Source organism: Haliotis cracherodii, unplaced genomic scaffold (assembly GCF_022045235.1).
Source record: "Haliotis cracherodii isolate W230 unplaced genomic scaffold, xgHalCrac1.p SCAF_4, whole genome shotgun sequence".
NCBI classification, from domain to species: Eukaryota; Metazoa; Mollusca; class Gastropoda; order Lepetellida; family Haliotidae; genus Haliotis; species Haliotis cracherodii.
Genome location: NW_027266297.1, coordinates 14021810 through 14048034, shown reverse-complemented (window position 1 = coordinate 14048034; position 26225 = coordinate 14021810). Strand labels below are relative to the sequence as shown.

Genomic DNA, 26225 nt, shown 5'->3' with positions numbered 1-26225 from the left:
ATGGCTTATTGCAAGCAGATCCTGGTCTGGTGCCCTATTCCAGAGTAGATCTAAACATAATTAGTACCCTGCAGTCTGTAACTTTAGCCACTAGTCTCTAGCCAGAGTCTAGAAAACATTCCTTCTGTCTTGTAAGCTTTGCAAATAAAATTCCATACATTGATAATTAATAATACTGAGATCTTCCGGTACGGAAAATGATGTCAAGAGACATGTCTGGGTGAGTAGACTCACTCCAAAGTTTGGCCCTGTTATAAGATATTTCGTTAATGCCAGATCTAGATTGTAAAACATGAGCTAAAATATCATAACAGTCCCAAAGTTAGACATGCAGCTTAAAGACATTTACCGGTACCACAAGGATAGAAGTAAAATTCACGATCACAGTAGGTTGCTGGCAGTCCAATTATCATAATAAGTGAACATTCAAACCCATGATGGCTGATCCTGGCATCGCCATGGGACACAACTCTGAACTACAAGCTGCTGCGCCTTAGATCATTAGTCCACCCCCTGGTGACAAGAATGCTGAATGCCATTTCATTGGGCTTAACCCCATCAACGATGCAAGGACTCTACACAAAGTGGAGTCAAGATGTGTAGTTCCAGCCAACAAACATCACATCTCCCTGATACAGTGGAATCTGTCCAAATCAGACTCTGCTAAATTCGGATTTCCGTGGAAACTGGACTTTTTCTGCAGTCCCCTCAGTTCTCGAATAAATTGTCATTACTCAAACTGACCTACAACATGTACCACTCTCTAATTCAGACTTTTTACACTTTGGACTTTGGACTAGAATTACAGTCCCAAAAAATAATTTATTATTGAAAAAAAGCTGTGTAAATTGTCAGCTAAAACAACAACGCTAATCCTGCATGTAATCAAATTGATCTGAACACTTTGTCCACTTAGTTAATTATAACTTTTTCACTGGTTAATGAGAAACTCAACTTAATCAGATTAACTCAGTGTCAATAAATAACTGTAACAGCTGGTCATTATCAATCGCTCCCAGTCACCGAGACAGTTTATTTCAGATTGACCAAACAATGCGTAGAAAGAGAAGGGAAATTCTTCAGTTTATAGATAACACACCATATCATCCAAACATCATCATGATCATACTGCGCAGTGTGAAAATTGAATGAATAGTGTTTTTAAATATTTAACTTTAATACCCACATGTGTAAAAACTAGTGGGTAACAGAAATTTGAATACCCAGATAGAATCACTGATACCCAATGATTTTAAAATGCATGGGTAAAATACCCACAACACCAAAAATTCTGGAGCTCTAGTGCAATACAAATTATTTTTGGTTATACATATACAATCTGGACTGCCTCACTGAACAGGATGAATAAATAATAATAAATATAATAACTGACTTGTGATGCCAATGTTTTTTTTCCAGTGGGAAATCATCAACAGCTGGATTAGTAAAACCTCCAGGAATCTCTTTTACCAACTGTAGCCGAGTGAGTTTGCGAGATTAATGTCTTTGAACAGTATTTCAGTTATAAACAGTGTCAGCAGAATGTAGGAATAAAGCCATGCAAGCCCAACTGGGTCACAGTAAGTGTTTGATTAACCAGTAGTGATCAGCAATGTTCAAGCTGAAGGGTGTCCTCGGGTCATTGAGATTTGCTGCTTCCGGCATATATCCTTTACATCTGGGGACCCCCTAAATCTCTATTGGCTATGACAAAGACCCCTTGGTTTCCAGCCCTAATATTGCCCAATGGATCAGTGATGTTTGTTGCATGTCAGCTACTCTCCATCCCTCTACCTATGTATCCAACACTTGCAATAAGTGAATCAACCACACAGGACAGAAATTAGTTCACTCAAGATCACACTTATTTCTGCATGCTGGGCCCCCACTTCACAATATGACCACAGTGCTACTAAGTATCATCTTCCCGAGGCAGGGGAGTTAACTGACTTTAAAAGTCCAGTTTCCACCCTTGCTGAACTAGGCTGGAATTCCTGGGCTCGATCATGGCGCCACCAGTGGTTATTACGAGTTATGTCCCATGGGCGGATACAGCTTTTTTAAAAAGGGGGGGGGGGGGGGGGGTGCACAATTAAGATCTATTTATTGTCTTTGGTGGTAATTTATACAGAAATAAATTGACCGAAATCCTCGCGTAGTTTACGAACCGGATTTTTATTTTGTTGCATGATTTTGATTGGACTATGCACAGACTCGTTAGTCCAGCCAAATTCTAACTCCATAATACCAGCCTAGTTTGGCAAGGGTGGAAACTGGACTTATGTAGTCAGTTAACTCACTTGCCTAGGGACAATGCTAAGTATAGAAGCTAAAACAGTCCTAACTCTATGACTGCTATATCCATAAATATAAAATCTTATGTACATGATGTACAGGGTCACCTGTAAGATCCTCATCGGTTCAAATATATAAATGCACACTAAGCCAAGAATGATCTGCAAGACAACGTAGTGCATGTGAGTGAGGAAAGACATAAGATCAATCAACACATTCATTCAATCTGATACTATTTCTCCTTCACTCAGTGACTCTTCTAACTCTCTTGTCACTAAAGGTTGATCAACCTGTCTGTTAGGACTTGCTGGTGAGTCAAAGTTCTCTGAGGAGGAAATATCATCATAAACCTGCTCATCATCACTATTATCACTTAGTTCTCCCGAACTACTATCGTCATTATCACTATTTTTAAGTCTTGAGTCCACAGCTGGTCTCACTGAGGTCTCATCCAACCCCCTTGACATGCTTGCTGTTGATGAAGCTTTAACAATGCGTGAAGAGTGTCGTGCCTGATTTGACTGAAACTGGGATATTCTATAACTTTCTGAAGCATGTCTGCTGCTGCTGTCATCAGACTCTGAAGACACATTGCTGAGATCCTCTATCTCTTGAGGTTGGACGTCATCATCGGAAGAAATTTCGCCCTCATCAGAAGAGTCTGTATTGTCCCCAATCACTTGAGGATTAAGTTTAGAAGATCCTGATACAGAACTAGGGGTGGGTTGAGCGACCTCCCCAAAATCACTCTCCTCTGAAGATATATCACTAGCATCTGCAATTACTTGGGGATGTTTCTGGACAAGTGCCTCCTCTTCATCCGAGGAAATTTCACTCACACCTTCAATCATCTGTAGTATAGGAGCTGGTTGCGAGTCACAATTTTCAGATGAGACAACCTTGCCGTCGTCAAGAGAATAGTCACACCTTGCACTGGTTCCGTCACCAGTGGAACTGATTTCAATGTTACTTTCAGCTTCCACAGAATGCGATGAAATGCTACCAGATGACAGTTCCCCATTGTCTTGTTGGGGAGAATTCTTAGGCAAATGTGAGGTTACATTATTACTTTCACTAGCAAGAAGTGGGTAAGGCTCATTTGCAGAATTGCTGACACAGGCTTCTGCCATGGGCCTAGTACTGTCAGCATTGGGTTGTCCACTGTTCATTAACGGAGACATCAGGTGCATCTGTTCACTAGCAACAGGCTGTTCTGAACCATTTTCATCTGACCCAGCATCTCTGGAACTAACAATAGCGATGTCATTTCTCATTCCAGCATCAGAATCTCCAACTACATCAATGTCCATAGATTCTTCAGATCTGTGGTCGGTTGCAGTTCCGTTTCTATTATTTACTGGAACTGGGTCAGATGAATGGCCCCACTCAACTCCTACATCAATGGATTCTTCTCCAGAGGTGGATGGATTCTGGCTTATATTTTCATTGCTGCTGTTACTATTCTTTATGGAGTTATCGCATATTTGTGATGCACAAGAATCCCCAGAAATCATCTCATTCTTGTCAGAGTCAGGATCAGAAGTTTTGGCTGTTGAGGAACTTGCATTCATGGAGCACGGATGATTTGGATGCAAATCTTTTGAATCATGTAGTGCTTCTGGCATAACAGCTGAAATTAATTCTGGTTGTAAAATGTCCTCGGTATCACTAGGAAGGTCTTTGCTGACACTATCTGTGTCTTTGGACTCATCCTTCTTGGAGGTCATCTGTGTCCTTTCTGGTGTTGAGAGGTCCTTAGGTTCGTCATCACTATCGATGACCTCCATTACAGCATCGGAGGCTGTTGGTCTTCCAGTAGAACTAGCCTCCTCGATGATGGTATCACTATCCGAATTCACAACACTGATTTCCTCTTGGACTTCAATACTCTTATGACTATGTATCTCATCACAGAGAACAGGAATCCTGTCCATGAAGTTGACTCTCATCAGGTCCTGGAGTCCTCGGTCTCGGACAGAATTGCTGCTGGATGACACTGCTTGTCTGGAGCTGTTATCTACAGATTCTACAACAACATCACTATCATCACTGGAACTCACCATCACTGGGTGGTCCAATGAGGTCACTTGAGCAGGAAGTCTTGGTAAGAAGTTCGACAAGCTGGACCAATCAGCAGCGGGATAGCCATACATTAGACCGGTATCAAATAAATTTGACATCATCCCAGGGATAACTGCTCTGAAATCAGATTGTGGAGTCTGAGAAAGCCCTTGGTTACTCAATCCTTGGAACAAATGAGCCATTGCATCCAGTACTGGGATCCTCTGGTCAGAAACTTGGGATACACATGTACTACTGGTCACGGTGCTTGTGGAAGGGTCAGGAATCCGTGGTAACTGCCTCCTGCTTTTCTTGTGTCCAGATGGATGTTTCTTGAATGACTTTCTCTTAACTTCCACACAGTCATCAGAGGAGTCCGAATCTTCCTTTTTTCTGTCAGAGCCTTCTTTAGGGGTTGCTGGTTTCTGCTGAGTAGATGAACTGGTTTGGTTGTGTGACTGTAGTGTGGAGCTTGTACTAACGGGGATCTGCTGTGTGGAGCTTGTGCTCTCTTCACTTGTCTGTGTGACTGTCTCATTTGATGCTTCAGTTGTACGCTGAGGACTAACTGGCTCTGTTCTGATAACTAAATTCTCAGGGATATCTATCTCAGGATAAACAACTGGAGCAGCATCAACAGTGCTGGACACGACAGGTGTATCTTCGGACTTATCTCGTTTGATGGTGATGGACAAGAGAGGGTCTTTGGATGATTTTCCATCACATTTATCCTTAACTATTTTATACTGGACATTATTAGAACCACTCTTCTCTTTATCTGTGTCTCGGCTTCTTTTGTGCTTCTTATGATGTTTCTTGTGTTTATGTTTGCTTGTTAAGACTTCAACACTAGAACTTCTTGATCCTCGATGCCGTCTAGAACTTTTTGATTTATTATGTCTACTTCTGTGGTATCTCTCAGAGGATTTCGACCTTGACCTAGAAGAGGAGTCACTGTACCTTGAGTTTCTGTGGCGGTCCCTTTTCTTCTTCCTTCTAGCGTCTGAATGTAGCACACTGTTTGTTTCTGGAGAACGTGCTGTACGTCTTGAGAAGCCAAATGCATCCTCGTAAACAAGAGATCTGGATCTATTCCTTCTTTTGTATCTTGACCTAGAGGATGGTGAAGGAGACCTATATCGCTGACGCCTTGACCCTGACCTTGACCGACTGCGATAACGGGAAGATGTTGATCTTTGCCTACGTCGATGTCTTGACGCCGAATGAGATCTACTTCGCCTGTGGTTAGATCGGGATGACGATGACCTTGACCTTCTTCTTCTCCGTGATTGTGAATGAGATGGACTTCTTGACCTCCTCCTACTTTTCTTGGAGTCTTCTTGTCGCTTGGATTGGGCTTTCTTTCTCTTAACCTTCTCAGCCCTTTCTATCATATTTTCTTCTTCTGTATCTGTTGAAACAACTACTGGAGTCCTTTCTTGCCAGGGCTTGTCATACCCAGTACACACGACATCACTACCTGACTCTGAATCTGACTCAACCAAATTCGTCTCCGAATCTACATTGATTCCAGCAGCACCTTCCACCTTAACCTTTGACCTCTTCCTTCGGGCTATGTTATTAAGAAATTGATAGCTTGGTCCTGGCTGTGAACTGGAGCTTCCAGGAATTGCAAGAGCACTGCTGGTGTCAGGAGTCAAGTGCCAAGAAGGACCAGCAATAGGAGATTCCCAGCCTGAGTGAGATGTGATTTGGTCATCATCTTCCTCCAATAAGTCCCGGAGACTGACAGAGTATGGAGTTATCTCGGACCGAGGGTGGTGGAGTCTTACAGCCCCAGGGTCACGTCTTCTTCTTGCAGGATTAGGGACATAACTCGGGGATGTTGGACAATAAGTTGGGGATGTTGGACAATAAGTTGGGGATACTATCATAACATCGCTGTCATTTCCGTCAGAGTGAACTGAATCTGAATCTGATACTGATTCTGGTTTTTGCTCATAGATAGCCTTTTGATCATAGGATGAAATACAGAAGGGCGACTTTGCAAAGCTTTCAAATTCATGCATGAAGTGTCTTGTGTGTCTGCTGATAAATGGAAACACGTGTTGAAAAAATTCTTCACTCTGAATAGGGAACCTTTTAATCAGATCCATGATCAATTCCAGAACAAATTGCACATGTTCCTCATGATTGTATAGCAAAGCATTCAACTCCCTGTTCAACCAGGGCACAAGGCGATGGGATGTGGCAGGGTTTGAGGCAAAGAATTCAGGTGATATATTCCTAGATCGTCCACTTGAGTCTCTGATTCCTACAACTCGCATGCCATTGATGTAAACGCGTCGCCTGAATTCTGACGTAGCTGCTTCTCTCTGTCGACGCCAGTTTTGACGGGTGGTAATCGTCGTAGGCAAACGGCTTCCGATATCAGGATGCTGAGAATTTCTTCTCGGTCGGAAACCAAAAACATGATCCTGGGTCAATGTTGTCCGATAACGAAAACGACGTCCGTTGGGGCTACCAAAAGAAAATTGGTTCCCTACTGCGTCAACTTCAAGGTGGTATTGATCATAGTCATCATAAGAGCGGACATTGTGAATAATACTCTTGAATGGCTGTTTGCACAATGGGCATTCTGCCTTGATTTTGGACCACTCCAGGAGACACACAAAGCAGAACATGTGAAAGCAGCTGTCAGTGAATGACTTATTCTCCAGCTTGCTGAGACAGATAGCACAGTTGGGGTCTGGAGATGAGGTTGATCGCGATGGAGAATCCGGCTTATCCATTTCTTTGTCTTCATCTTTGTCATCATTTGCTGCCATGGGTTCTTCCACTGCCTTATTTGCAGCCTTCCTTTTACTCTTTCGAGTTCGACCATCGGAATTCGGCACCTCTGCTACGTCAGCCATTTTCTGAGTTTTTCATCTCATTCTATCTCTGAAATAAAGATAAATCAGTGTTAGAACTTGATTGTCTTGTTGCAAAGGAGAGCAAACTTGGCTCTGTAGCTCACTGTATCTTTGAGAATTTGCATCAGTGGATGCAGGTTTCATGTAATCTTATAAACAGGCCAAATCTGGAATGGTGTAGCAAAGTATTAATGTCGCCTATTGATATTTTAACTTGTAATCTGTGACTTGACATCAGCTTATGGAACTTTTCAGTGCATCATTGAATATTTTAATAAAATATTACAACCATCATGACCAAAGCATTGTCAGTGCAGTGTTACAGCACTATTGATAAGAAAGTGAACATTTGTTGTGTAAAAGTAATTTTATCAGGTCGAAAGATTTGTTTGTTTGCTTGTTGTTTAATGCCGCACTCAGCAATATTCCACCCATATGGCGGTGGTCTGTAAATAATCGAGTCTGGACCATACCATCCAGTGATTGACATCATGAGCACTGTTCTATGCAAGTGGGATACGATCAACCAAGTCAGCGAGCCTCACCAACCAATCCCTTAAAGTTGCCTCTTATGATAAGCAAATCGCCTTTTACGGCAAGCATGGGTTGCTGAAGACCGATTCTAACCCGGATCTTCACAGGTCTCAGGTCTCAGGAGGCTTATACAGATGGCACATTCATGACAGGATGTTTTTGATTCCATGAAGAATATCTCAAAAATATTTCCGTCATATCACAGCATATTGGTTGGAAGTAGTAGGAAAGCCCGAAGTGATCATTTAGATGCAAAGCTGAGACATTTATCACTTTGCTGAAACCCTCGAGCACAAGTATGGTGTTGAAAAACCTAGGAATACAATCAAGACAAATCCGGGATCATAGGTTTTGGGCACCAAATTACGATACCTTAGCCAACTCAATATAAGTATGGCTCCACTACACAGGTGAAAAGACATTTTCAGGTCATAAACAAAGTCCAGGGCCCACTTGCACAAAGCGATCTTAGCGCTAAGATGATCTTAACTCCCATACTTTAGCATAGGCCTACAATAGTCTTAGCGCTTAGATCGCTTTGTGCAAGTGGGCCCTGGTCTCTACACATGCTCCAGATCAACCAACAACTGATCATCCAAGGGATACCATTTATGGTATGTCAAAAAGTTAGCAACTGATAAGTATTCAAAGATAAAATAACTTACTTATCTAAAAAACAACTGACATCTCATTTCAGCATTTCGTGTAAAACAATATACTTTTGAAACTAGTTGTCTATCCCTATGTCCCTAGATCCATGATATCTTCAATATGTTCAAATGATCAACCAGTGATAGACACTAACGTTTTTAGTCCACAAGTCCTAATATTAATAAGATATAGCAAAACTCTTAAAAATATGCAAATTTCTACTACTTGTCCTTATGATACCTTAACTATTGGGCAGTTTGGCAAGGACTACAGGACCAGTGCCGCTTTCTATCACTGTCAATAAGAAATATTTTTGGATAATAATTAATAGTATGCACGGTATGTAAGAAACAGAATATATACTCTCTACACTGGGAAACAAATAAGCATTTGCCTTGAGCAGTTTTCCCCATGGTCATAATGTTCAAAGGATAAGTAGTAATATTTAAGTTTCTATATAAAGTCAAAGCATATTCATGTTACTTTTATAGGCTTTTGTATTGGTACATTGGGCTGCAAGGGTTAAAATTGGAATAATGAAAGTGGGAGAAAGACCTCTTTGGTGTCTTTGTCACATCATGCAGACAAGACTATCATTAGTCTGTGTGATTACCATTTGTTGACAGACAGGAAAGTTGTTGTCAGTTATTTTCCAATTTAGCCCAGCCTTAAATGCCTGAACCAACAGCCTAATTCTTAAGCCAAAGGCAATATATATAAATTTTACCTTTAACATGTTTACATCCTCATGAGAAGATGACATTGAGGATATTCATGGGATGAGTGAATCAAATCTCCACATGCTCAAATTCTGCTTCATACCAGTAGTTGATGTCTTCAACAATACAATTTCAACTATATTCCAAAAAAAACAAAATCCTTGATAAAAAACGTGACCTCCTCGGTCCTGTCTGTAAACCTCTGCTGCAGTCGAGTGATGTCATCTATTGTCAAACACCTCATTGGTTTGGTACTTATGTTCTCAAAGGTAAGACTAAATTTTAGCTTATCATGCTTATTTGGATTGTTATTAGACACGTAATCAGAAGTACTTCTTCATTTCTTGGGGTCTTGAAAACACATAACAAGGATATAAGTTTGGGTGTACCAGATTTGGAAATTAAAAACAACAGGGATGCTGTCTCATTAAATATCAACTTACACTGAAATTAAAACAACTGTCAGACAAAATGTCCTGTGAAGGAGGATATCCTACAAATTATATTGAATTGAGAGTAATAAGACTTCACTGTTCATTTACTATTAAGTTTGTAAAGTGTTAATCACTAGCCACAGAGAGCTCAATAAGAAACTTTATTACAAAAGCTTTAGAATGCACCGTCATTCAAGTCAATTTACTGTCTGGCCGACTTTATAACCCACGATGATAGAGAAGGAAATACGTATTGAGTGACAAAAGAAAGGATTTCAACTAAATACATTTCTTCCTAGTCGACCAAAGAAACTATCATTTGCGAGACGAGTGAATGAACTACGCATTACAAACCTTTTGTTCGAACTCACCATTAAATAAAGGTGGTTTTGATCATTCAAATGTTCACAAAATTACAGCAATGTCAACCATCATTATCAACAACCGGAAACTAAATTTTCGAGCACATGCCTTAGATTGTTAATACGAGGATCTCCATTGGTTCACCTCTGATATTTACACCAATGGTATTCTACGTATTAAAAATAGGGAGTAATTATTGTTTGTTTCTGTATAATTATCGAGGGGGAATTTGTTGACAAACATTGGTCGTTCTAGTGAAGTGATCTTGATAGCTACAGTAATGGAATATATTTTCATATTTTTCATAATGTATTTGACACGTGATTTTGACAATAGACAATAAATAATCATTCCATGTATCAAAGAAAAACCCATGCTCCAGCTTGTCAATTTCTGCATGGTTTCGAAAATGGACTTTTACCCGCACGGAAATCAGATAAGGTGATAATGTAAAGTCAAATATAGCAAATCTTAGATACATGACAGGTCACGCTAGCTCCAGGTTTTCAAAAACCTTATTCAAATGCGATGTCATTCTCAATTAATTCGAACAACATAGTCTGTTACTCTGAGACCAGTCGGCTGTCTGCTATCACTGTATTACACTGTATCAGCTGGCTATAAAGGCCTCCCCATTATTGCTGTTTCGAACACAAAAAATTAAATTGGCCTAACCCCAAATCGCCAAAAGATATTTTAGCCTGAATTTAAGTTGCAATTACATGATGCTATATTACATTCAGCAAAGTTTATATCGTCCATTAGCCTACGTATCCTCGTGCTTATGTTTAGATTTAATGCTTTTAGAAAACCTGTTTCCCAAGTATTTACAGGTATCCAGGAATACAAGAAAACAAGAGTCAGCATTATTATGTTTGTTTTGGTGATAGGTATCGGCTAAATGGATCCATATGTTCCTGGAAAAAATGGTGTGAAATTGGTGAAAAGACCTCAACTCGTCTTGGCAAAAAAAATCATAAAGAAACAATAACTAGATCTATGTATATGAGAGAAACTGAATTTAACCCTGTCATTCAGTAATCAAACATTTATGATATATCATAAAAACTGAGTCAACTCATACTCCAAGGTGGAATCCCTGAACATTTCAACATGCAGTTTAAGATAGTAGTTTTCTTCGTCTTTGATAATGGGATACAGTTATGAAAACAAGGACATATACATCTTATAATGTAGTTTTATTAAATACCACTTCATGTATGCCACTATTTGTTCACAGTTCTTATTACTTTCTGCAAAAGTCAAAACAGGAAGCTTTTTCATCTTAAAGGGACAGTATATGTTGACAGTTCTGTGTGTTCTTAAATCATTCATGATATAATTTCTGAGTGTAATGTCACGTGCCTGATTTGATTTTCAAACTAAAACATTAGAACTCCGCACAGTGAAGGTGACAATGCAAGTGCTGTGCAGAGTAAACTGGCTTCAGTAATGTTTTTTATTAGAGGCAAATTGAAGTGAAAAGCTTGCTTGTTTTTCTTACAGATGAGTTACAAACTTCTAATTTCCTAAAAAAAAGCATGCAAGAAATGGTGGCGATAACTCCTTGTAGGTTTCTCAAGTAATTGTTTATATTATTTCAGTTGAATCAAGAAGCGATTTGTCCCTTATTTTTCACGATATTCAGTATTATAATGTCTGAATACGTAAACTTTTAAGATGGGCAGGCAACAATATTGTGGGTCACCTGCCTGACTGTCTTGTTGAGATTTAAGATTATTTCGAACACTGCACTCAGAGCATCCTGAGGTGGGTATCCGGAAGTTTCAAGTATGAAGAGAAAGATACGCATGACGTATAAACCAAACATGATTTTTTTTAAAATGTTTTCAAATCAATGGCTATATGCTACTGCAGAAGAAGCAACATGGGTTAAAACTTGAGCAGAGTGACGATGCCCCACACCAGTGATGAGGAAGGAGATGATAGAAGTAAGCAGAAAGGTAAATCAATGTCATGATGATTATTATGTTTGTGAGTCCATGTATAAATGTTACCATGGTTACATGTTGGATCGAAGTCACATTATTCTGTAATAGTATGTTCCAGGTAAAAGAATAAATCTATATCTAAAATAAGTAACAGTCTAGTCTTTGTGTATAAGGAAGGGAATATATGGATATCAACTTTATTATGAGGAACACAATGTTTCGGAGTGTATGTTTACTCCTTCATCAGTCTTTGTGTAATTATTACAGATTCACTGATAAAAGTTAAAAACATATTTCGACAGTTTGGGCCCGAGGTGAGAAATGTCTGGCACCATATTCTGGTGATGGGGAGCTATACAGAGCATGCATCAAAGAGATTCACCGTGGAAACAGAAAGGGGGTATTTGCTGTGGTCAAGTTTGATGAGTATGACTCTGAAGAAAATGAAGAAGTACCTATCTCCAGCCTCCAACCAACCAAGCAGAAGTCTGGACGGAGGAAAAACACTATGGATTCTTCAGAAAAAGGTGAGCTATGGAACCAATCTGCCACAAGTCAGAAGCCTGAGTCTAGTAAAATCCTTTTTGGTGTAGTAAAATTCTGTTTGGTCGAGTAAGCTCACCTGTAAACATCTATTCCTCAAACAACACATGGACCACATGCTTATTCCCACTGATGATGAAACCTGAAGTTCATCAGTTCATCAAGAGGTTCCAGTCTTATGTTCAAACTGGTCACCATGGCAGCCATATTAAAAAAAACCCATTAATGCCCATGACTTGGTTCTCTTTAAACAAATTGTAAAGAAATTGGTGCATAACATATGTGTCTAGTTTTTTTGGGGTATTCTGAATTTTGACCTTGATTTAACTTTTACACTTTTGCCATGTTACCAAGCCCTTAAATTCTCACAAAAGACATTGTTGGCCCCCGTAAAGCTGCTGGACAGGTGAAGCTAAAAATACATGTTCCTTCTAATGATGGCATCATATTTCAGTATTTCTGTCGCAAACATAATATATATTTAAAAAATTTCACAAAAGATTAAACTTTAACATGTTGACCTCAAACAGTTACAGTTTGAGTTACATTTGGAGAGGTTTTGTCTGTTTGAGTGTGTCAGCCACCTCTTAGCTTGTCGGGGTTGCGCCCCTTGGGCACACTAGAAACCTATGATTGTGGGTTCGAATCCCGGTTCGCCCCGATTATGTTTCTAGGTTTGTCAGCACCATACCCGTGCTCGTGGATTTCACCGAAATGGTAAACATCTGAGACCTGCATCACTTCGGGCTTTCCTTCACATTAAGCTGCCACGCCTTGATATAACTGGAATACTGCAGCGTTAAACCCAACTCACTCACTCACTTAGCTTGTCAAAGCCAAAACATCCATTGCTGTGATTGTCTGGCAAGGGCAAGGGACCTTGGTTGTAAATATCTTCTTTTCTGATAACTGCGTGACTGATACAGCTGAATTTTTGCATGTATGATCCTTCTTACGAAGACATTTTATTTACTTAAAATCATTATGAAAAGTTTTTGCTAAAACATATTTTAAAATATTATACAGTAAACTATGGTTATGATGCAAATTTTAGTTCGTTGTAACTGTATTTCATTATAAGCGATTCGACCGTCTGACGTTTTGGATTGCCTCATGTGACTTGATAAATAACAAAAGTGTGCACTGGTATAAGTAAGTGTCTAATCATTTCATGAATGACATAAAAATATATAACATAAGTAAATACATAATGCAAATGTATTATTGATACAGATTCATTGACATACAGAGATATGAGTCACTTGCTTTGAACATTGAATTATTGTTAATTGAGGGTGTAACGTGAGGACAAGGTGTCAGTCCTTGTCAACACATCGCTGAGATACCACCTTCTTTACAGATGAGGATGCTCTTGAGAAGAGTATGTGTAAACCACTCTTTGGCAACGAGGAATATTTACGACTTGAGTGAGTATTTATGCATATTATCATTTCAGTGACAATAAAACTCAAATCATCTTGCATTCAGAGTAACTTCCTGAACCTAGCAAGCTAGCAAGCAAGCTGTTTTTTTGTTTTTGCAATAAAATGACAATGACCATCTTCCCGAGGCAAGGGAGTTAACTAACTGTAAAAGTCCAGTTTCCACCCTTGCCGAACTAGGCTGGAATTTCTTGGCTTGATCGTAGTGCTACCAGTGGCTGTTACAAGCTGTGTCCCTTCTATGTCCCTCCTACTGACCAATCAGATTCCGCCTCTTACATCACTTGCATCAAACAAAATGGCGGCACCCAGTGAAGACGATCTGATCAATAATCAAAATCTATATTATGATAAAACAGTTGTTACTTCACGAATTGCATCACAACACATGAGTGGCTTGATTAAAAACATGAAAAGATTTCAAACATATCTGTTGACGCCGAGTTGTCGGTACACATCTGCAAATCCTGCTATCGATTTAAATCTGCACACCAGTTTATGAACTGGATGTCGATTTCGTTATGCAATTTTGATTGGACTATGCATAGACTTGTTAGTCCAGCCATAGTCCATAATTTCAGCCTAGTTCAGCAAGGGTGGAAACTGGACTTTAATAGTCAGTTAGCTCCCTTGCCTAGGGAAGATGGACAATGCCTTTCGTATGTCTCAACTGACTATAGTTATCTAATTTCTTTTAAATCTGATTATTCCACAGATAATATATCTCTACTTTGAAAATAATGTAAGTATGTCTGTCTCCTTCAGTCATTTGTTTCTATTCTAGGGGAAAATTCCACACGATGGACAGTGACAATGATGAGGACTGGCTGTCACATGCACCTAAAACAAAGGGTAAAGTTTCAGAATGGACCATGAGCCTGTCAAGTGCAAGGGGCTCAAAGACAAAGTCTCATGGCAAGAAGAGAGCCGTTGTAGCCATCGGAGGAAGGAAGAAAGATAAAAGTACAACCAAGCATCAAAATGCTGGGTAGGAATAGCTGAATGAAAAATACTTTAATATTAATATTTTTAAAATGGCTTAATATTGACTTTAAACCTAAAAAGTAATAGTACATATACAGTAAAGTATGGTTATAACAAACTCAAAGGGACTACTAATTTTAGTTCGTTATAACCGTAGTTTGTTATAAGCATATATACAGCATAAATACAGCAAATAATCGGGACCATAAAAGTAAGTTCGTTATATCCGTCAGTTCGTTATAAGCGTGTTCATTATAACCGTAGTTTACTGTAGTAATATGAATTTTTGGTCCTAGCATATTTTCAGCTGTTCAAATTACAAAACACACACCTTTAGAAATATGGAAATGACAAACATTCAGTTATGTTGAAGTGATACTTATTGCAACTCTATATACTGTAGTATATTTATACTGATCCCATGGACAGACAAGTTCTGAAAATCACATGTTTTCTCAAGAAGATAGCACGATCGTATTTACACAAAATAAAAATTTGTTTTTAAAAATGTTGATATTCTTTTTCAAGAGAGCAACCCATCAAAAATAAATGTAAACCAATTTTCCATCTTTTTCTTTGACAGTTCATAGTTTTGTAGTGACTTCCCTATTGTACCATTATGTTCATTACATGTTTTTGCCAACACACTAAAAGGCTTTGATATCATAAGATACAGCTTTCTCTGGTCTTATGACACAATTTTGCCTTATTTACATATGTAACTTTTGAAGATATTAATCTATAAACATGATGTAAGTGTCTGGCGCTCCAAGGAGGAGGGGGCACGGGTGGACCAGTCATCTAAGGTGCCACGATTCACTGTGCAAAGTTGCATCCCTTGGGCACGCCACAAACCTATGATTGTGGATTCGAATCCTGGTTCACCCCGATAATATTTCTAGGTTTGTCAGCACCATACCCGTGCTCGTGGGTTTCACCAAAGTCGTAAACGTCTGAGACCTGCATTACTTTGGGCTTTCCTTCCCACATTAAGCTGACACACCGCAATATGACTGGAATACTGTTAAAAGCGGCGTTAAACCCAACTCACTCACTCGCTCACTCCCAAGGAGGAAGAAGGTCTGGTGTTTTGAGAACTCATACTTCATTACGTTTAATCACTGATTGGTTCTACACCTGAACACACGTACCAGCATTTTGAAACTCAAAAAGTCCATATGTTTCAATATATTTTGGTCATGGAAAAGATATTCTGTTAATGATAAACATGTAGCACATATTGATACCACGCTTCAAGTGTGAAAAAATACTCAACTGACTGGTAAATATTTTAGTGTCCATGATTCACAAGAAGCCAGCACAAGTACAAGGCTGAGTGACGACACCCGCACAACCAGACCAGATGTCAGGTGTGTAGAGAAGAGGAACAGGACGACAACTGGCACGCGAGACGAGGATGCATTCTCAGGTGAGGCTGAATATATTTTGACATTTGGATCTGCCTGTACCAATTTTGAAATAAAAATTGAGCTTTGTGGCATGTTGTCATTCCATCTTAGGGTTTCAGATAACCTTTTTAGCCATTGAGTATTTTCTTACATGCCATCATTACATTTGATAGTGATAGTTTTGTTTGGGTATTCAATATATTTTTACTCAATAGGGTCCATTTCATTGGTGATTTATGTTGCAATGAGTTGACATGTTTTGGGAATGATTGTGTGTATATCATACAAGCAGTTTGGTTTTATTTTCACCAGGGTTTACTGAGGACGATATGGAGAAGCCTAAATTTTCCTTTACGCAGTCGGCTAGTAAAGTACCATTCCTGTTGTCTGAGCAGGGGGAGGCACCAGCTGTCCAGGTGAGTCACAGTGAGTCCAGGTGAGTCACTGCATACAGGTGAGTCACTATGAGTCCAGTTGAGTCACTGCATACAGGTGAGTCACTATGAGTCCAGTTGAGTCACTGCATACAGGTGAGTCACTGTGAGTCCAGGTGAGTCTGTGTCCATGTGAGTTACTGTGAGTCCAGGTGAATAAGTAAGCCACTGTAACCAGGTGAGTCACTGTGAGTAAAGTGCCATTCCTGTTGTCTGAGCAGGGAAAGACACCAGCTGTCCAGGTGAGTCACTGTGCCCAGGTGAGTCACAGTGTCTAGGTGAGTCACTGCATACAGGTGAGTCCAGGTGAGTCACTGTCCAGGTGAGTCCAGGTGGGTCACTGTCCAGGTGAATCCAGATGGGTCACTGTGTCCAGGTAAGTTCATGTGAGTCACTGTGCCCAGGTGATTCACAGTGTCTAGATGAGTCCAGGTGAGTCACTGCATACAGGTGAGTCACTGTCCAGGTGGGTCACTGTTCAGGTGAATCCAGGTGGGTCACTGTGTCCAGGTAAGTTCATGTGAGTCACTGTTTCCAGGTGAGTCACTGCATTCAGGTGAGTCACTGAGTCCAGGTGAGTCTGTGCCCATGTGAGTCAGTTTGAGTATAGGTGAATAAGTAAGTCACTGTATCGAGGTGAGTCACTGTGAGGCAATATTAGTAAGTCACTGTGTCCAGGTGCGCCACTGTGTCCTCCTTACAATATCATGACCCTCACTCATAAGGGCGCAGGGTAGATGGGGGCTAAGTACCGGTACCTTGTTGGTCATAGAGGACTAGGCCTGTGGAATAGCCAGGTGATTCAAACTTTGGCCTCAATAGCCTTGGCACACACTGGAACTCCATCTCTATATGTGTTTAATGTGGGCCATTACTTGGTGTCCCTCCCGTGATGCAGCTGAAATTATTCTAAAACTCAATCCAGGGCCCAGAGCCCAATATTCAGCTTCCAGAGCTACAGATAAGCTGCGTATTTTCGTAAAATACCCCCCAAAACTATTCAAAACCCAATTACTTTCAATTAACTTGCGTACAGAAACGCATGCATTAAATGGAAACCGTTTGAAAATTGTTTGAAAACAGCATGCATAAATACCCAATGCGGAGCTAATTTCAGAAACACATTTACGAGCTAATTTACTTTCCGAGTCAAGCCTATATTTAGAACCGTTATATTACATCTAAAACATTATTTCATTTTTTTTTAAATCTCATTTTTTGGAAAAACCCAATAGAGTGAATAGATGAATGAAAATAATTGGTTACCCAATGAAAAATGTGATACCCCAATTAAAATAGAAACCGTCGAGTAAAAGCTCAATTGCTCAAAAACTTATCTGGAGCTCTGGCTTCAAGTCTGCAGCAATATCAGTAAGTATTTCCAATTTGAAATTTTAAATTTTCCAATTTATGTTTTTCGACCGGGTTCCATCTTAGCGCAAACGCGTATACCTAAAACAATCGTCAACTCGTTGCGTAATAGTTCACATATTATTTCCCCATGTATTATATATATTTCAGAAGCAATTTAAAGCACATTGGAACATTATACAGTATGATTGAACACATTTAACTGTGTCTTGGGTATATTTTTAGATGCAAAACATGTAAGGGATTCATTGACGAAGAACTTATAATCATACACGCATTCTGATTGGTTTGTCGTATTTTCGCACATAACATTCATCGATAGAGGGACGAGTCTTCTTGCAGGTTACGGAAAGGGGCAAATCCCTGCAGTCAGGAGGACTAGTTATCACATCAGCTGATGACAGTGGCTGTTGAATGTAGATTATGTAGATAGATCTTGACAGTCATATATATACTCTCAGCCTTTATCAAATGTAACTATTTAAGGTGTATTGTAGGTTTTTTTGTAAACAGAATTTAGATCAAATTTAAGCTTTAACTTTAATCTGATAATTCAGCACATATAGTCATTGCTTCCCTACAAGTATGGCTGAGCATTGTTATCGATCGTGTCTACATCTTGACTCTTTCTCAGTGTTGATATGTATTTTTGTCACAAAACGTAAGTTAAAAAGAATGGGTTATGAATTTTAATAAAGATTTGTAGTTTAGGTCTGGCTATGGATGTAGATCATAAAGTTCAATAATTGTTAACTAAATTTAGATCAATTGTCGATTAATATCGGAGAAGTAATTTTGAATTAACATACAAAGAAGTCTAAAAGAAATCAACTTATTTCATTTATTCATGGATTACTTTGTGGACATTTAAGATATAACAAAAACAGTTGCTTTCCGTCTTTGGCAATTGACATGATTGATAATAACAACTCTGTATCGATAAATTTAATCTTTATTTCATCACAATAGTTTATGTAAGATATCATCGATGACACAATTTTCATATCGATAATTGTTGATTCTTCCGATCAAAGATATTTGTGATTATCGATCTCATTAGCCAGCCCAATTGTATTCATGTTTCTTCCAATTAATATTTAATCATCGTACAGGGAACAGGCTGTTGATATATTCAGTGTCATGTCTGTCTGTTACTCTCAGTATACTGGTTTCACTGCAAAATATTTTCAAAGAATGTTAGTTTACATATGGTACTTGCGTTGACTCAGCTAGCTGTGTAGTGTGTCGTGGGTAGACTCTTCAGAATAGATCAAGGCAAGTGTCATCAATGTGATGCAACACAAACACTACTATGAGGGACGGTGAGGTAGCCTAGTGGTTAAAGCATTCGCACCTTGCGTAGAAGGCCTGGGTTCGATTCTCCACATCGGAAAATCGTGTTAAGCCCATTTCTTGTGTCCCCGCCATGATTTTGCTGAAATATTGCCAAAAGTGGCATAAAAGTTTTATGATAAAACCATACTCACTCAATGCATACTTATTCGTGTGTGATATGATAAGTAAAACAGATATTACAGTTGTAAAAATGTCTTAAATGAAACAAAATATTTCTCTCCAATATGTGCTCTGTGCTAAATAAATAAGTCCTGGTATAAAATAGAATGTAATATTTTCAATAAATAATTGTAGGTGCCGGCAACCATCAACCAGTATCTGCGAGACTACCAGCGGGTAGGCATCAAGTTCCTGTACTCGCATTACAGAGAGGGTAGAGGTGCGATACTCGGGGACGACATGGGACTCGGCAAAACTGTGCAGGTACTTCACCTTTTGTCATAGAAAAATTCTACAGAAATGTCAACCTTTATGATTTGGGCAGAATCATTTTGATGAGCACCAAATTCCACAATATGATAAAGTGAAATGTATTACGAAATAAAAAGAACAAAATATTGCCAGTAGTTTTGACTGGATTTTGACATTTTGTAAAGATGGAGCTGCTTCTGGTTATTCAATCAAAGTATCCACCTTTATGCCTGATAGTATGGCCTTTATGATCAGCCAGTACCCCATTTTATACGGTACAGTAGAACATGGATATAATGAACACGGATATAGCAAACAAGCGGATACAATGAACTGTTAAAAAATCCCCGATTTATCTCCTATATAATATCATATAAAATCTACGTATATAACGAACTCTCTACAGCGAACTAAGGGATACAGTGAACTGATATCTGATCACCGACAAGCCCATCTACTACTAATTAGTAACGTGTATAGCGAACTGAGAAATCTCACTCAGTGTCAAGTGTCACTGAAAATTGGCTGTACGCAATCAGCGGCGAATCAAAAGCAAAATCACAGACTACACATCTCGTATGTAAATAAATAAATGGTAAATATGTTTACATCTTGTACATGTATTTGATAACAATCTTCAAAAAATGTTATGAATTTAATGTTATTAAATGAATGTTATAAATTGTTATCAATTGAGTGGTCACTGCTAATACAACTTAATGCTGCAATTACGTGTATTGTGTTTTGTCTTATCCAAGATGGCGGACGTTTCTGAGCGAAAACGTGTATAACGAACAACGGATATAACAAACTGATTTCTCTGGTCCCTTGTAAGACGTTATATCTGTGATCTACTGTACTCGCGTTGATGCAGCTAACAATTAAGTGTGTCACGGGTAGATTCTTCAGAATAGATGAAGACACACGCCTTTCTTATTTTGTGTCTATGAGTGTGCCTGTGTGTGTGAAGGTGATTGGCCTGCTGGCTGCCTTGCTGCACAAGCAGGGAAACAGGGTGGACGTCATGAGACTGAAGCCCAAGTTCATCAGGAAGGTAAGCTTTGTACACATGAACAACAAATGTGGTAACCATGGTAACTGGTACAACCGTAACAATATAATCTACTCAAAAGAAGGTAGGCACTGGTCATTTTGTATGGGCAGGGGGAAGGGGATTGGTCTTCGGACTATCATATGCTGCTGACAACTTCCCACTATTTTTTGGTAACATTTTTCATGACCCCCAATACATGTAACATTGTAACATTTATTCATGACCCCCCCCTCCCCCTCAAAATAAATGACCAGTCTCTAATCAATATTTAATATATAGGTTTGAAAAAATAGGACTGTCAGGGTTTTTAATTGTGAAAGACCCAGGTGTTCTGTAACTTCTTTTGAGTTGCATACTTTGTCACAAAACAACATGAATCTCAAAATTCTCTAGGGTCGCAGTACAATGGAATTGCAGTGGTATGGTTGTGATATGACATGCAATACGTGAAAAGTTTCCATATGTCTCATCACACAAAATGTCATGGCAGAAATTATTGCATTTAGTGTTAGGACTGTGCAATCCGATACATATCACGATACTTTGCTCCCAATCCGACGTGTATCGCGTTACTTGCATGTGCTCTTATCTTTGGTGCTTTTTGAGAGACAAGATAGATGAAAATATTTATGTTTTTAATACTCATTTTCACTAGTAATATGTGTTTGATGTAACATGTATTAAAGAATATGTTTAAGGTTAGAATTTATACTTTTTACTCAGAGTGCAATTGTGATCGATGCTTGTATCGAGAAGTGAAAAAAGTGTGATCCACCGATGCATCTGCGTATTGCCCCACTACAAACTGCTTTGCATCACTATACTGTTCGACTAACTTTTTACAGTGTTTTGAAGACAATAGCACCTGATTTGAACTCAGTGGCACCTGACATACAACATGTGCATTGTACAAGTAGCAATGGCTTTGAGGTTACACACAACCAAATGTTTTCCCATAGACTTCTATAGTAACGTTATATTTTTTTTAAAATAACTAAGCATTCAACAGCTATTACCTGTACGTGTGTGCACAGTTTGGCCTTAGAGCTGCAATAAAAAAATAAAAAATGACTAGCTTAGCCAGCTCCTTTTCCGAGTACCGGAAGCTAAACACACCATCCCCAGTTTCGCACCAAATGTCACCTACTTGAAAATAGCTGTGGTCACATTCAGCATAAGTCATCATGTTGAAAAAGACAGTACTAAATATAGAAAAACATGGTCAGTTTTAATAACTGGATGGATGTTACAGATTATCCTCCAATCACAGCCTGCAGATATCTCCCGATCTGCACTGAAGGCTCCCTACGAAAACCGCACTGTCCAAACTGGTTCTGATTTGGTGTAGTAGAACCTTGATAATGATATCCATAGGAGTGTAAGATCAGTACCTACAATTGAATTGTTTTAGGTGAAGGGAACAGAATATATTTTTTTCTGTGCCCATTTGTTGGCTGCTTGAAAGAGTAATATAAGTCCACTGATAAAGGTGATAAAGGTGTTAGGAACTACACCGAAACGTCGCACTAATTGTAATAAAGAAGTTGTTCATCCATAGAACTCGTCTTACTTCATCACTCCAACTTCTAAATGCCACTCAAAGAAGTCACTGGTCATCACATTACAATGATACGCTTGATCTTCTGTATGTGGGAATTGTTTTGTGACGACAGTTGTCAGATTCCTCGGACTTCGCTGACATAGACTACAAACCCTTCCTCATCATCGGCCCCGGCAGCGTCTTGTACAACTGGCTGGACGAACTGGACACATGGGGATACTTCACAGCAAGGTCAGTCAAGGGTTATCTCCCCTTAATTTATGTACAGCCAAGCTCCCCACTCTGACAGGCCGCCACAACCATGCAGGGAGTTGAGCTCAAACAAGTGACGACAGTAGTGACGATGAATACTTTTCCCCCAGCTTAATTATTTTCTTTGAATGTCAGTTTGAATTTCTATTTCATTTCAACTGTCATGTGATTAGTATTGTGAGAATGTAAGGGGGAAGTTGGTTGCTTTTCTGTTAGTCTGCAATCTCGAACCATTCTGATTATACAAACAAAACATTAATTCATCTAGGAAATAGTAAGCCAGTGAGGGCAATAGGTTGCCAGTACTGCGCACTTGTGGTAATAGTTGAATAAAAGAAGCTGTGGGTGGTCAAGCTTTGTTACTTTGCCGATTGCATGTCATTGTACCCAATAGTGCTCATGGTTTGACAGGTCCAGACTTGATTATATCTCTATCTGCCTTGATACGAATAGAATGTAGCTCATTGCGGCATTCAGCAACATTAAGCTCATTCAACTCACGTTTCGTAAGGGACCAGTTATTTACGACAGGTGTGGATGGGTCAGAGGGTTTACGACTCACTAGCTAAAAATATTGGCTCTCCCCTAATTCTTGTCATATGACCCTCCCCTTATCCTTGTACATTTTTTTCATGAACCTTCTCGAAAAGACAACATGCAAAACAGAGATTTACGACTCACTATCTACAAATATTGGCTCTCCGCCAATGCTTGTTATATGATCCTCCCCCTTATCCTTGTACATTTTTTTCACGAACCTTCTCGAAAAGACAAAATGCAAAAGCACTTTTTATTTTTTATATAATGTCCATTTTTTTGTGAACCTCCCCAAATATGTGCATTATTTTTAATGACCCTCCCCTAGATTTTTGGGTGACCCACCCCCTATATTAAATGACTGGTTCCTACCGGCACCCAGACATCCTGATGAAGAACGTTGATATAATCATCCATTCAAACTTGTTTTTCGATATCCATAATTTCTGTCTCCAGAAAGTTTCATGGTTCAGACAAGAAGTCATGTTTGGCAGAAGTGAAGAAAGGAAAACTGGAGGTTGTCGTGACAACGTTTGAGACGTTCAGAGACAATATGGTCAGTTCAGGCGTGAAAGCAGAGTATGAATTAGTTCCATTGTTCACTGGCCATGAGGGTTTGCTGACAAAATAATGTTGCAAGCCATCATCATAAGTTACTAACCCTACTTATTTTGTGTTAACCAGAATGTATTTCATATGTTTTGAGACTATCAGGCCAAACAACAGCGAAGCTGATTGGCTGTTTGTACTGTACGTTTGTTTGAAGTTTGGGGAGGTTCTTAGACTTTCACATGCATCTCTCATAGCACATGTACATATATGTCAGTCATAATTAGTGTACGGCAAAACCCAGTTTACTGCTTCACGTGGGTTTCCCATAAACTTCAATTGAAAACAAAATGACAACAGACTTTGATATTGAATGACGCCTTAATTGACATGATGTTTCGTAGAAATAAATATGTATTCACTACTGCTTTCAACTAGACAGTCGGCCAGCTTTATGGAAATGTTATCAGCCCAATTTAAGTCACTGGCATTTGACTAGCAGGCAGATTGCTATTTCGATGAAAAATGTTTGAGCTCACTGGTTTTTTTGGTTGTTCTTCCAAGTCTGTTGACGAACATTACTTCTAAGTAGGCTTATAAGATGGGAGGTAACCATAGTAACCCATTAATTTGTCATTAAAAAATAAGAACATATAATATTTACTGTTCAGTACTACATTTTAGAGTGTAAATAATGAATAAAAACAGGCCTCTTATGTATGTTCTACATTCATGGTGACTCTTATGCAGAATCTTCAAGGGACATTACATGTATCAAGTGTGTCGTACATCATATTTCTTGAAACAGGAACAAGGAATAAAGAAGGCTTTTGCTTTGTTAACATTAATGTATTGTGTTTCATCAAGGCTCCAGACAATATTTGAGCCATTGTCAGTCATACTGGGTATTGACAGTTTTTTGGGGGTACTCAACATACTTTTACTCCCTTGGGTTCAGTCTAGAGATATAGCACTTTTGTGCATTATTCACTGCAGTTGAGTTCATGTATATGTGATGCCCTCATTCAGTAAATACATATCTGTAAAGACATCAGGGCCCGAGTGCACAAAGCGATCTTAGCGCTAAGACTATTGTAAGCCTATGTTGAAGTATGGGAGTTACGATCATCTTAGCGCTAAGATCATCGCTTTGTGCAAGTAGGCCCCGGTTAAGATGAAAGGATACATTGGGTAGTTAATTATGCACAAAAGTGTTATAAAAATTTGTAATTTTTTTACATGTGTCTTTTTATGTAAGTATTGGGTTATGGTGAGTTATATTGCATATTTTACACAAGTGCAGCTGATGTCAATCTCATTAAAATCAGATCTTTGTTCTCGCTTCCGCTAAACAAAGATCTGAGGACATCCCATTAAGGGTCATGTCAGGCCGACCTTGCGTGAACTTTGACCGACCAATGGAATGACCAATCAGAAGGCAGCTTTCTCGTGCTTTACGGCACAAATTTCAAATTGGCGACTACACTTCGAAACATAGTTTGACAAATTCTCGACTACAAATTTGAAACCTGAACAAAAAAACATTCTTGAATGGCTAATAGATGGTGTAGAGTGTAAGGATTCAGTCGTTAAACCCGTAACTATCGTTCGGAATACACCATGTTAAAGTTTTCGAGATTGCATGACCAGAAATCACATTCCGACTGTCACTTTCATAATCCCGTAAGCGACATACTGATTGGTCGGATGAAAGGTCGTTCTGACGTGACCCCTAATGGGATGTCTTCAGATCTTTGTTTAGCGGTAGCGAGAACTAAGGTCTGACTTTAATGAGATTGAGCTGAAGTGAAGCTCTGTTCATGTTGTAGGAGGAGCTGAACTGTGTTGACTGGGAGGCGGTGATAGTGGATGAGGTGCACAGAATCAAGGTGGGTGAAAGGGGCAGGTGTGCCACCAGTAACTGGTACGTGCATCAGCTGGATGGGGAGGAAAGCCCGAACCTATGGGGGTCATTTTCTATTTTAGGCTTAAGAAAATAAAAGAATGGGTTCTCAGGCAATGGCTTCTGAAAAAGTAGTGCGGTGGTTGGTGTTTTTGTTTGTTTGGATTATTCATACTAATTTGTAACCAAATAAACAGTTGTGTAAGCAAATAAACTGCTGTGTACAATCAACTTGAGCAAGGGCCTTCCTACATAAATGTTTTTCTTGATGAGTATAATACTGAAATACAGTATTTGACTATGGTTGAGCTTTAGGTCTCAGGAGATGTCTCTAAATGTCTGCTTGGGCACATTTTTAGAATAGACCTGACAAAACGTATTTAGATACCTGTATTAAACAATCTGGACATTCATACACTGAATTATATCTGAGTTATATCTTTATTCAACCATATAAAAAATCAGAAGGAATGGGTGCATAGTCTGAAAGAAATGCGAACATTAGTGACTTGTAGTGTAACCATAGAGTTCTAG

General features: G+C 39.1%; 2 protein-coding genes across 3 annotated transcripts in view; one reads left to right on the top strand and one right to left on the bottom strand.

The window, feature by feature from the left end:
* Positions 1–1151: 1151 nt before the first annotated feature.
* Positions 1152–10010, bottom strand: LOC139478680 (serine-rich adhesin for platelets-like). Of its 2 annotated transcripts, none has more exons than XM_071261247.1 (2): positions 9942–10010; positions 1152–7260 (listed from the first exon to the last, which is right to left on the bottom strand). In XM_071261247.1, the coding sequence occupies exon 2, from the start codon at positions 7230–7232 to the stop codon at positions 2517–2519; it is 4716 nt and encodes a 1571-aa protein (XP_071117348.1). In that variant the 5' UTR covers positions 7233–7260; positions 9942–10010; the 3' UTR covers positions 1152–2516. The 2 variants fall into 2 exon arrangements, with proteins under 2 accessions (XP_071117348.1, XP_071117349.1); XM_071261248.1 differs by having other exon boundaries at positions 9925–10000.
* A 311-nt stretch (positions 10011–10321) lies between these two features.
* The window catches only part of LOC139479894 (DNA excision repair protein ERCC-6-like 2), a 40464-nt gene continuing 24560 nt past the window's right edge, over positions 10322–26225 (top strand). Inside the window, exons 1-12 of the mRNA XM_071262812.1 lie at positions 10322–10374; positions 11812–11897; positions 12188–12412; positions 13789–13855; positions 14655–14858; positions 16150–16283; positions 16576–16679; positions 19719–19847; positions 20806–20889; positions 22563–22681; positions 23696–23795; positions 25618–25677. Coding sequence (XP_071118913.1) covers positions 11849–11897; positions 12188–12412; positions 13789–13855; positions 14655–14858; positions 16150–16283; positions 16576–16679; positions 19719–19847; positions 20806–20889; positions 22563–22681; positions 23696–23795; positions 25618–25677 — 1275 coding nt within the window. The 5' untranslated portion in view covers positions 10322–10374; positions 11812–11848. The remainder of the gene's footprint in view (positions 10375–11811; positions 11898–12187; positions 12413–13788; positions 13856–14654; positions 14859–16149; positions 16284–16575; positions 16680–19718; positions 19848–20805; positions 20890–22562; positions 22682–23695; positions 23796–25617; positions 25678–26225) is intronic.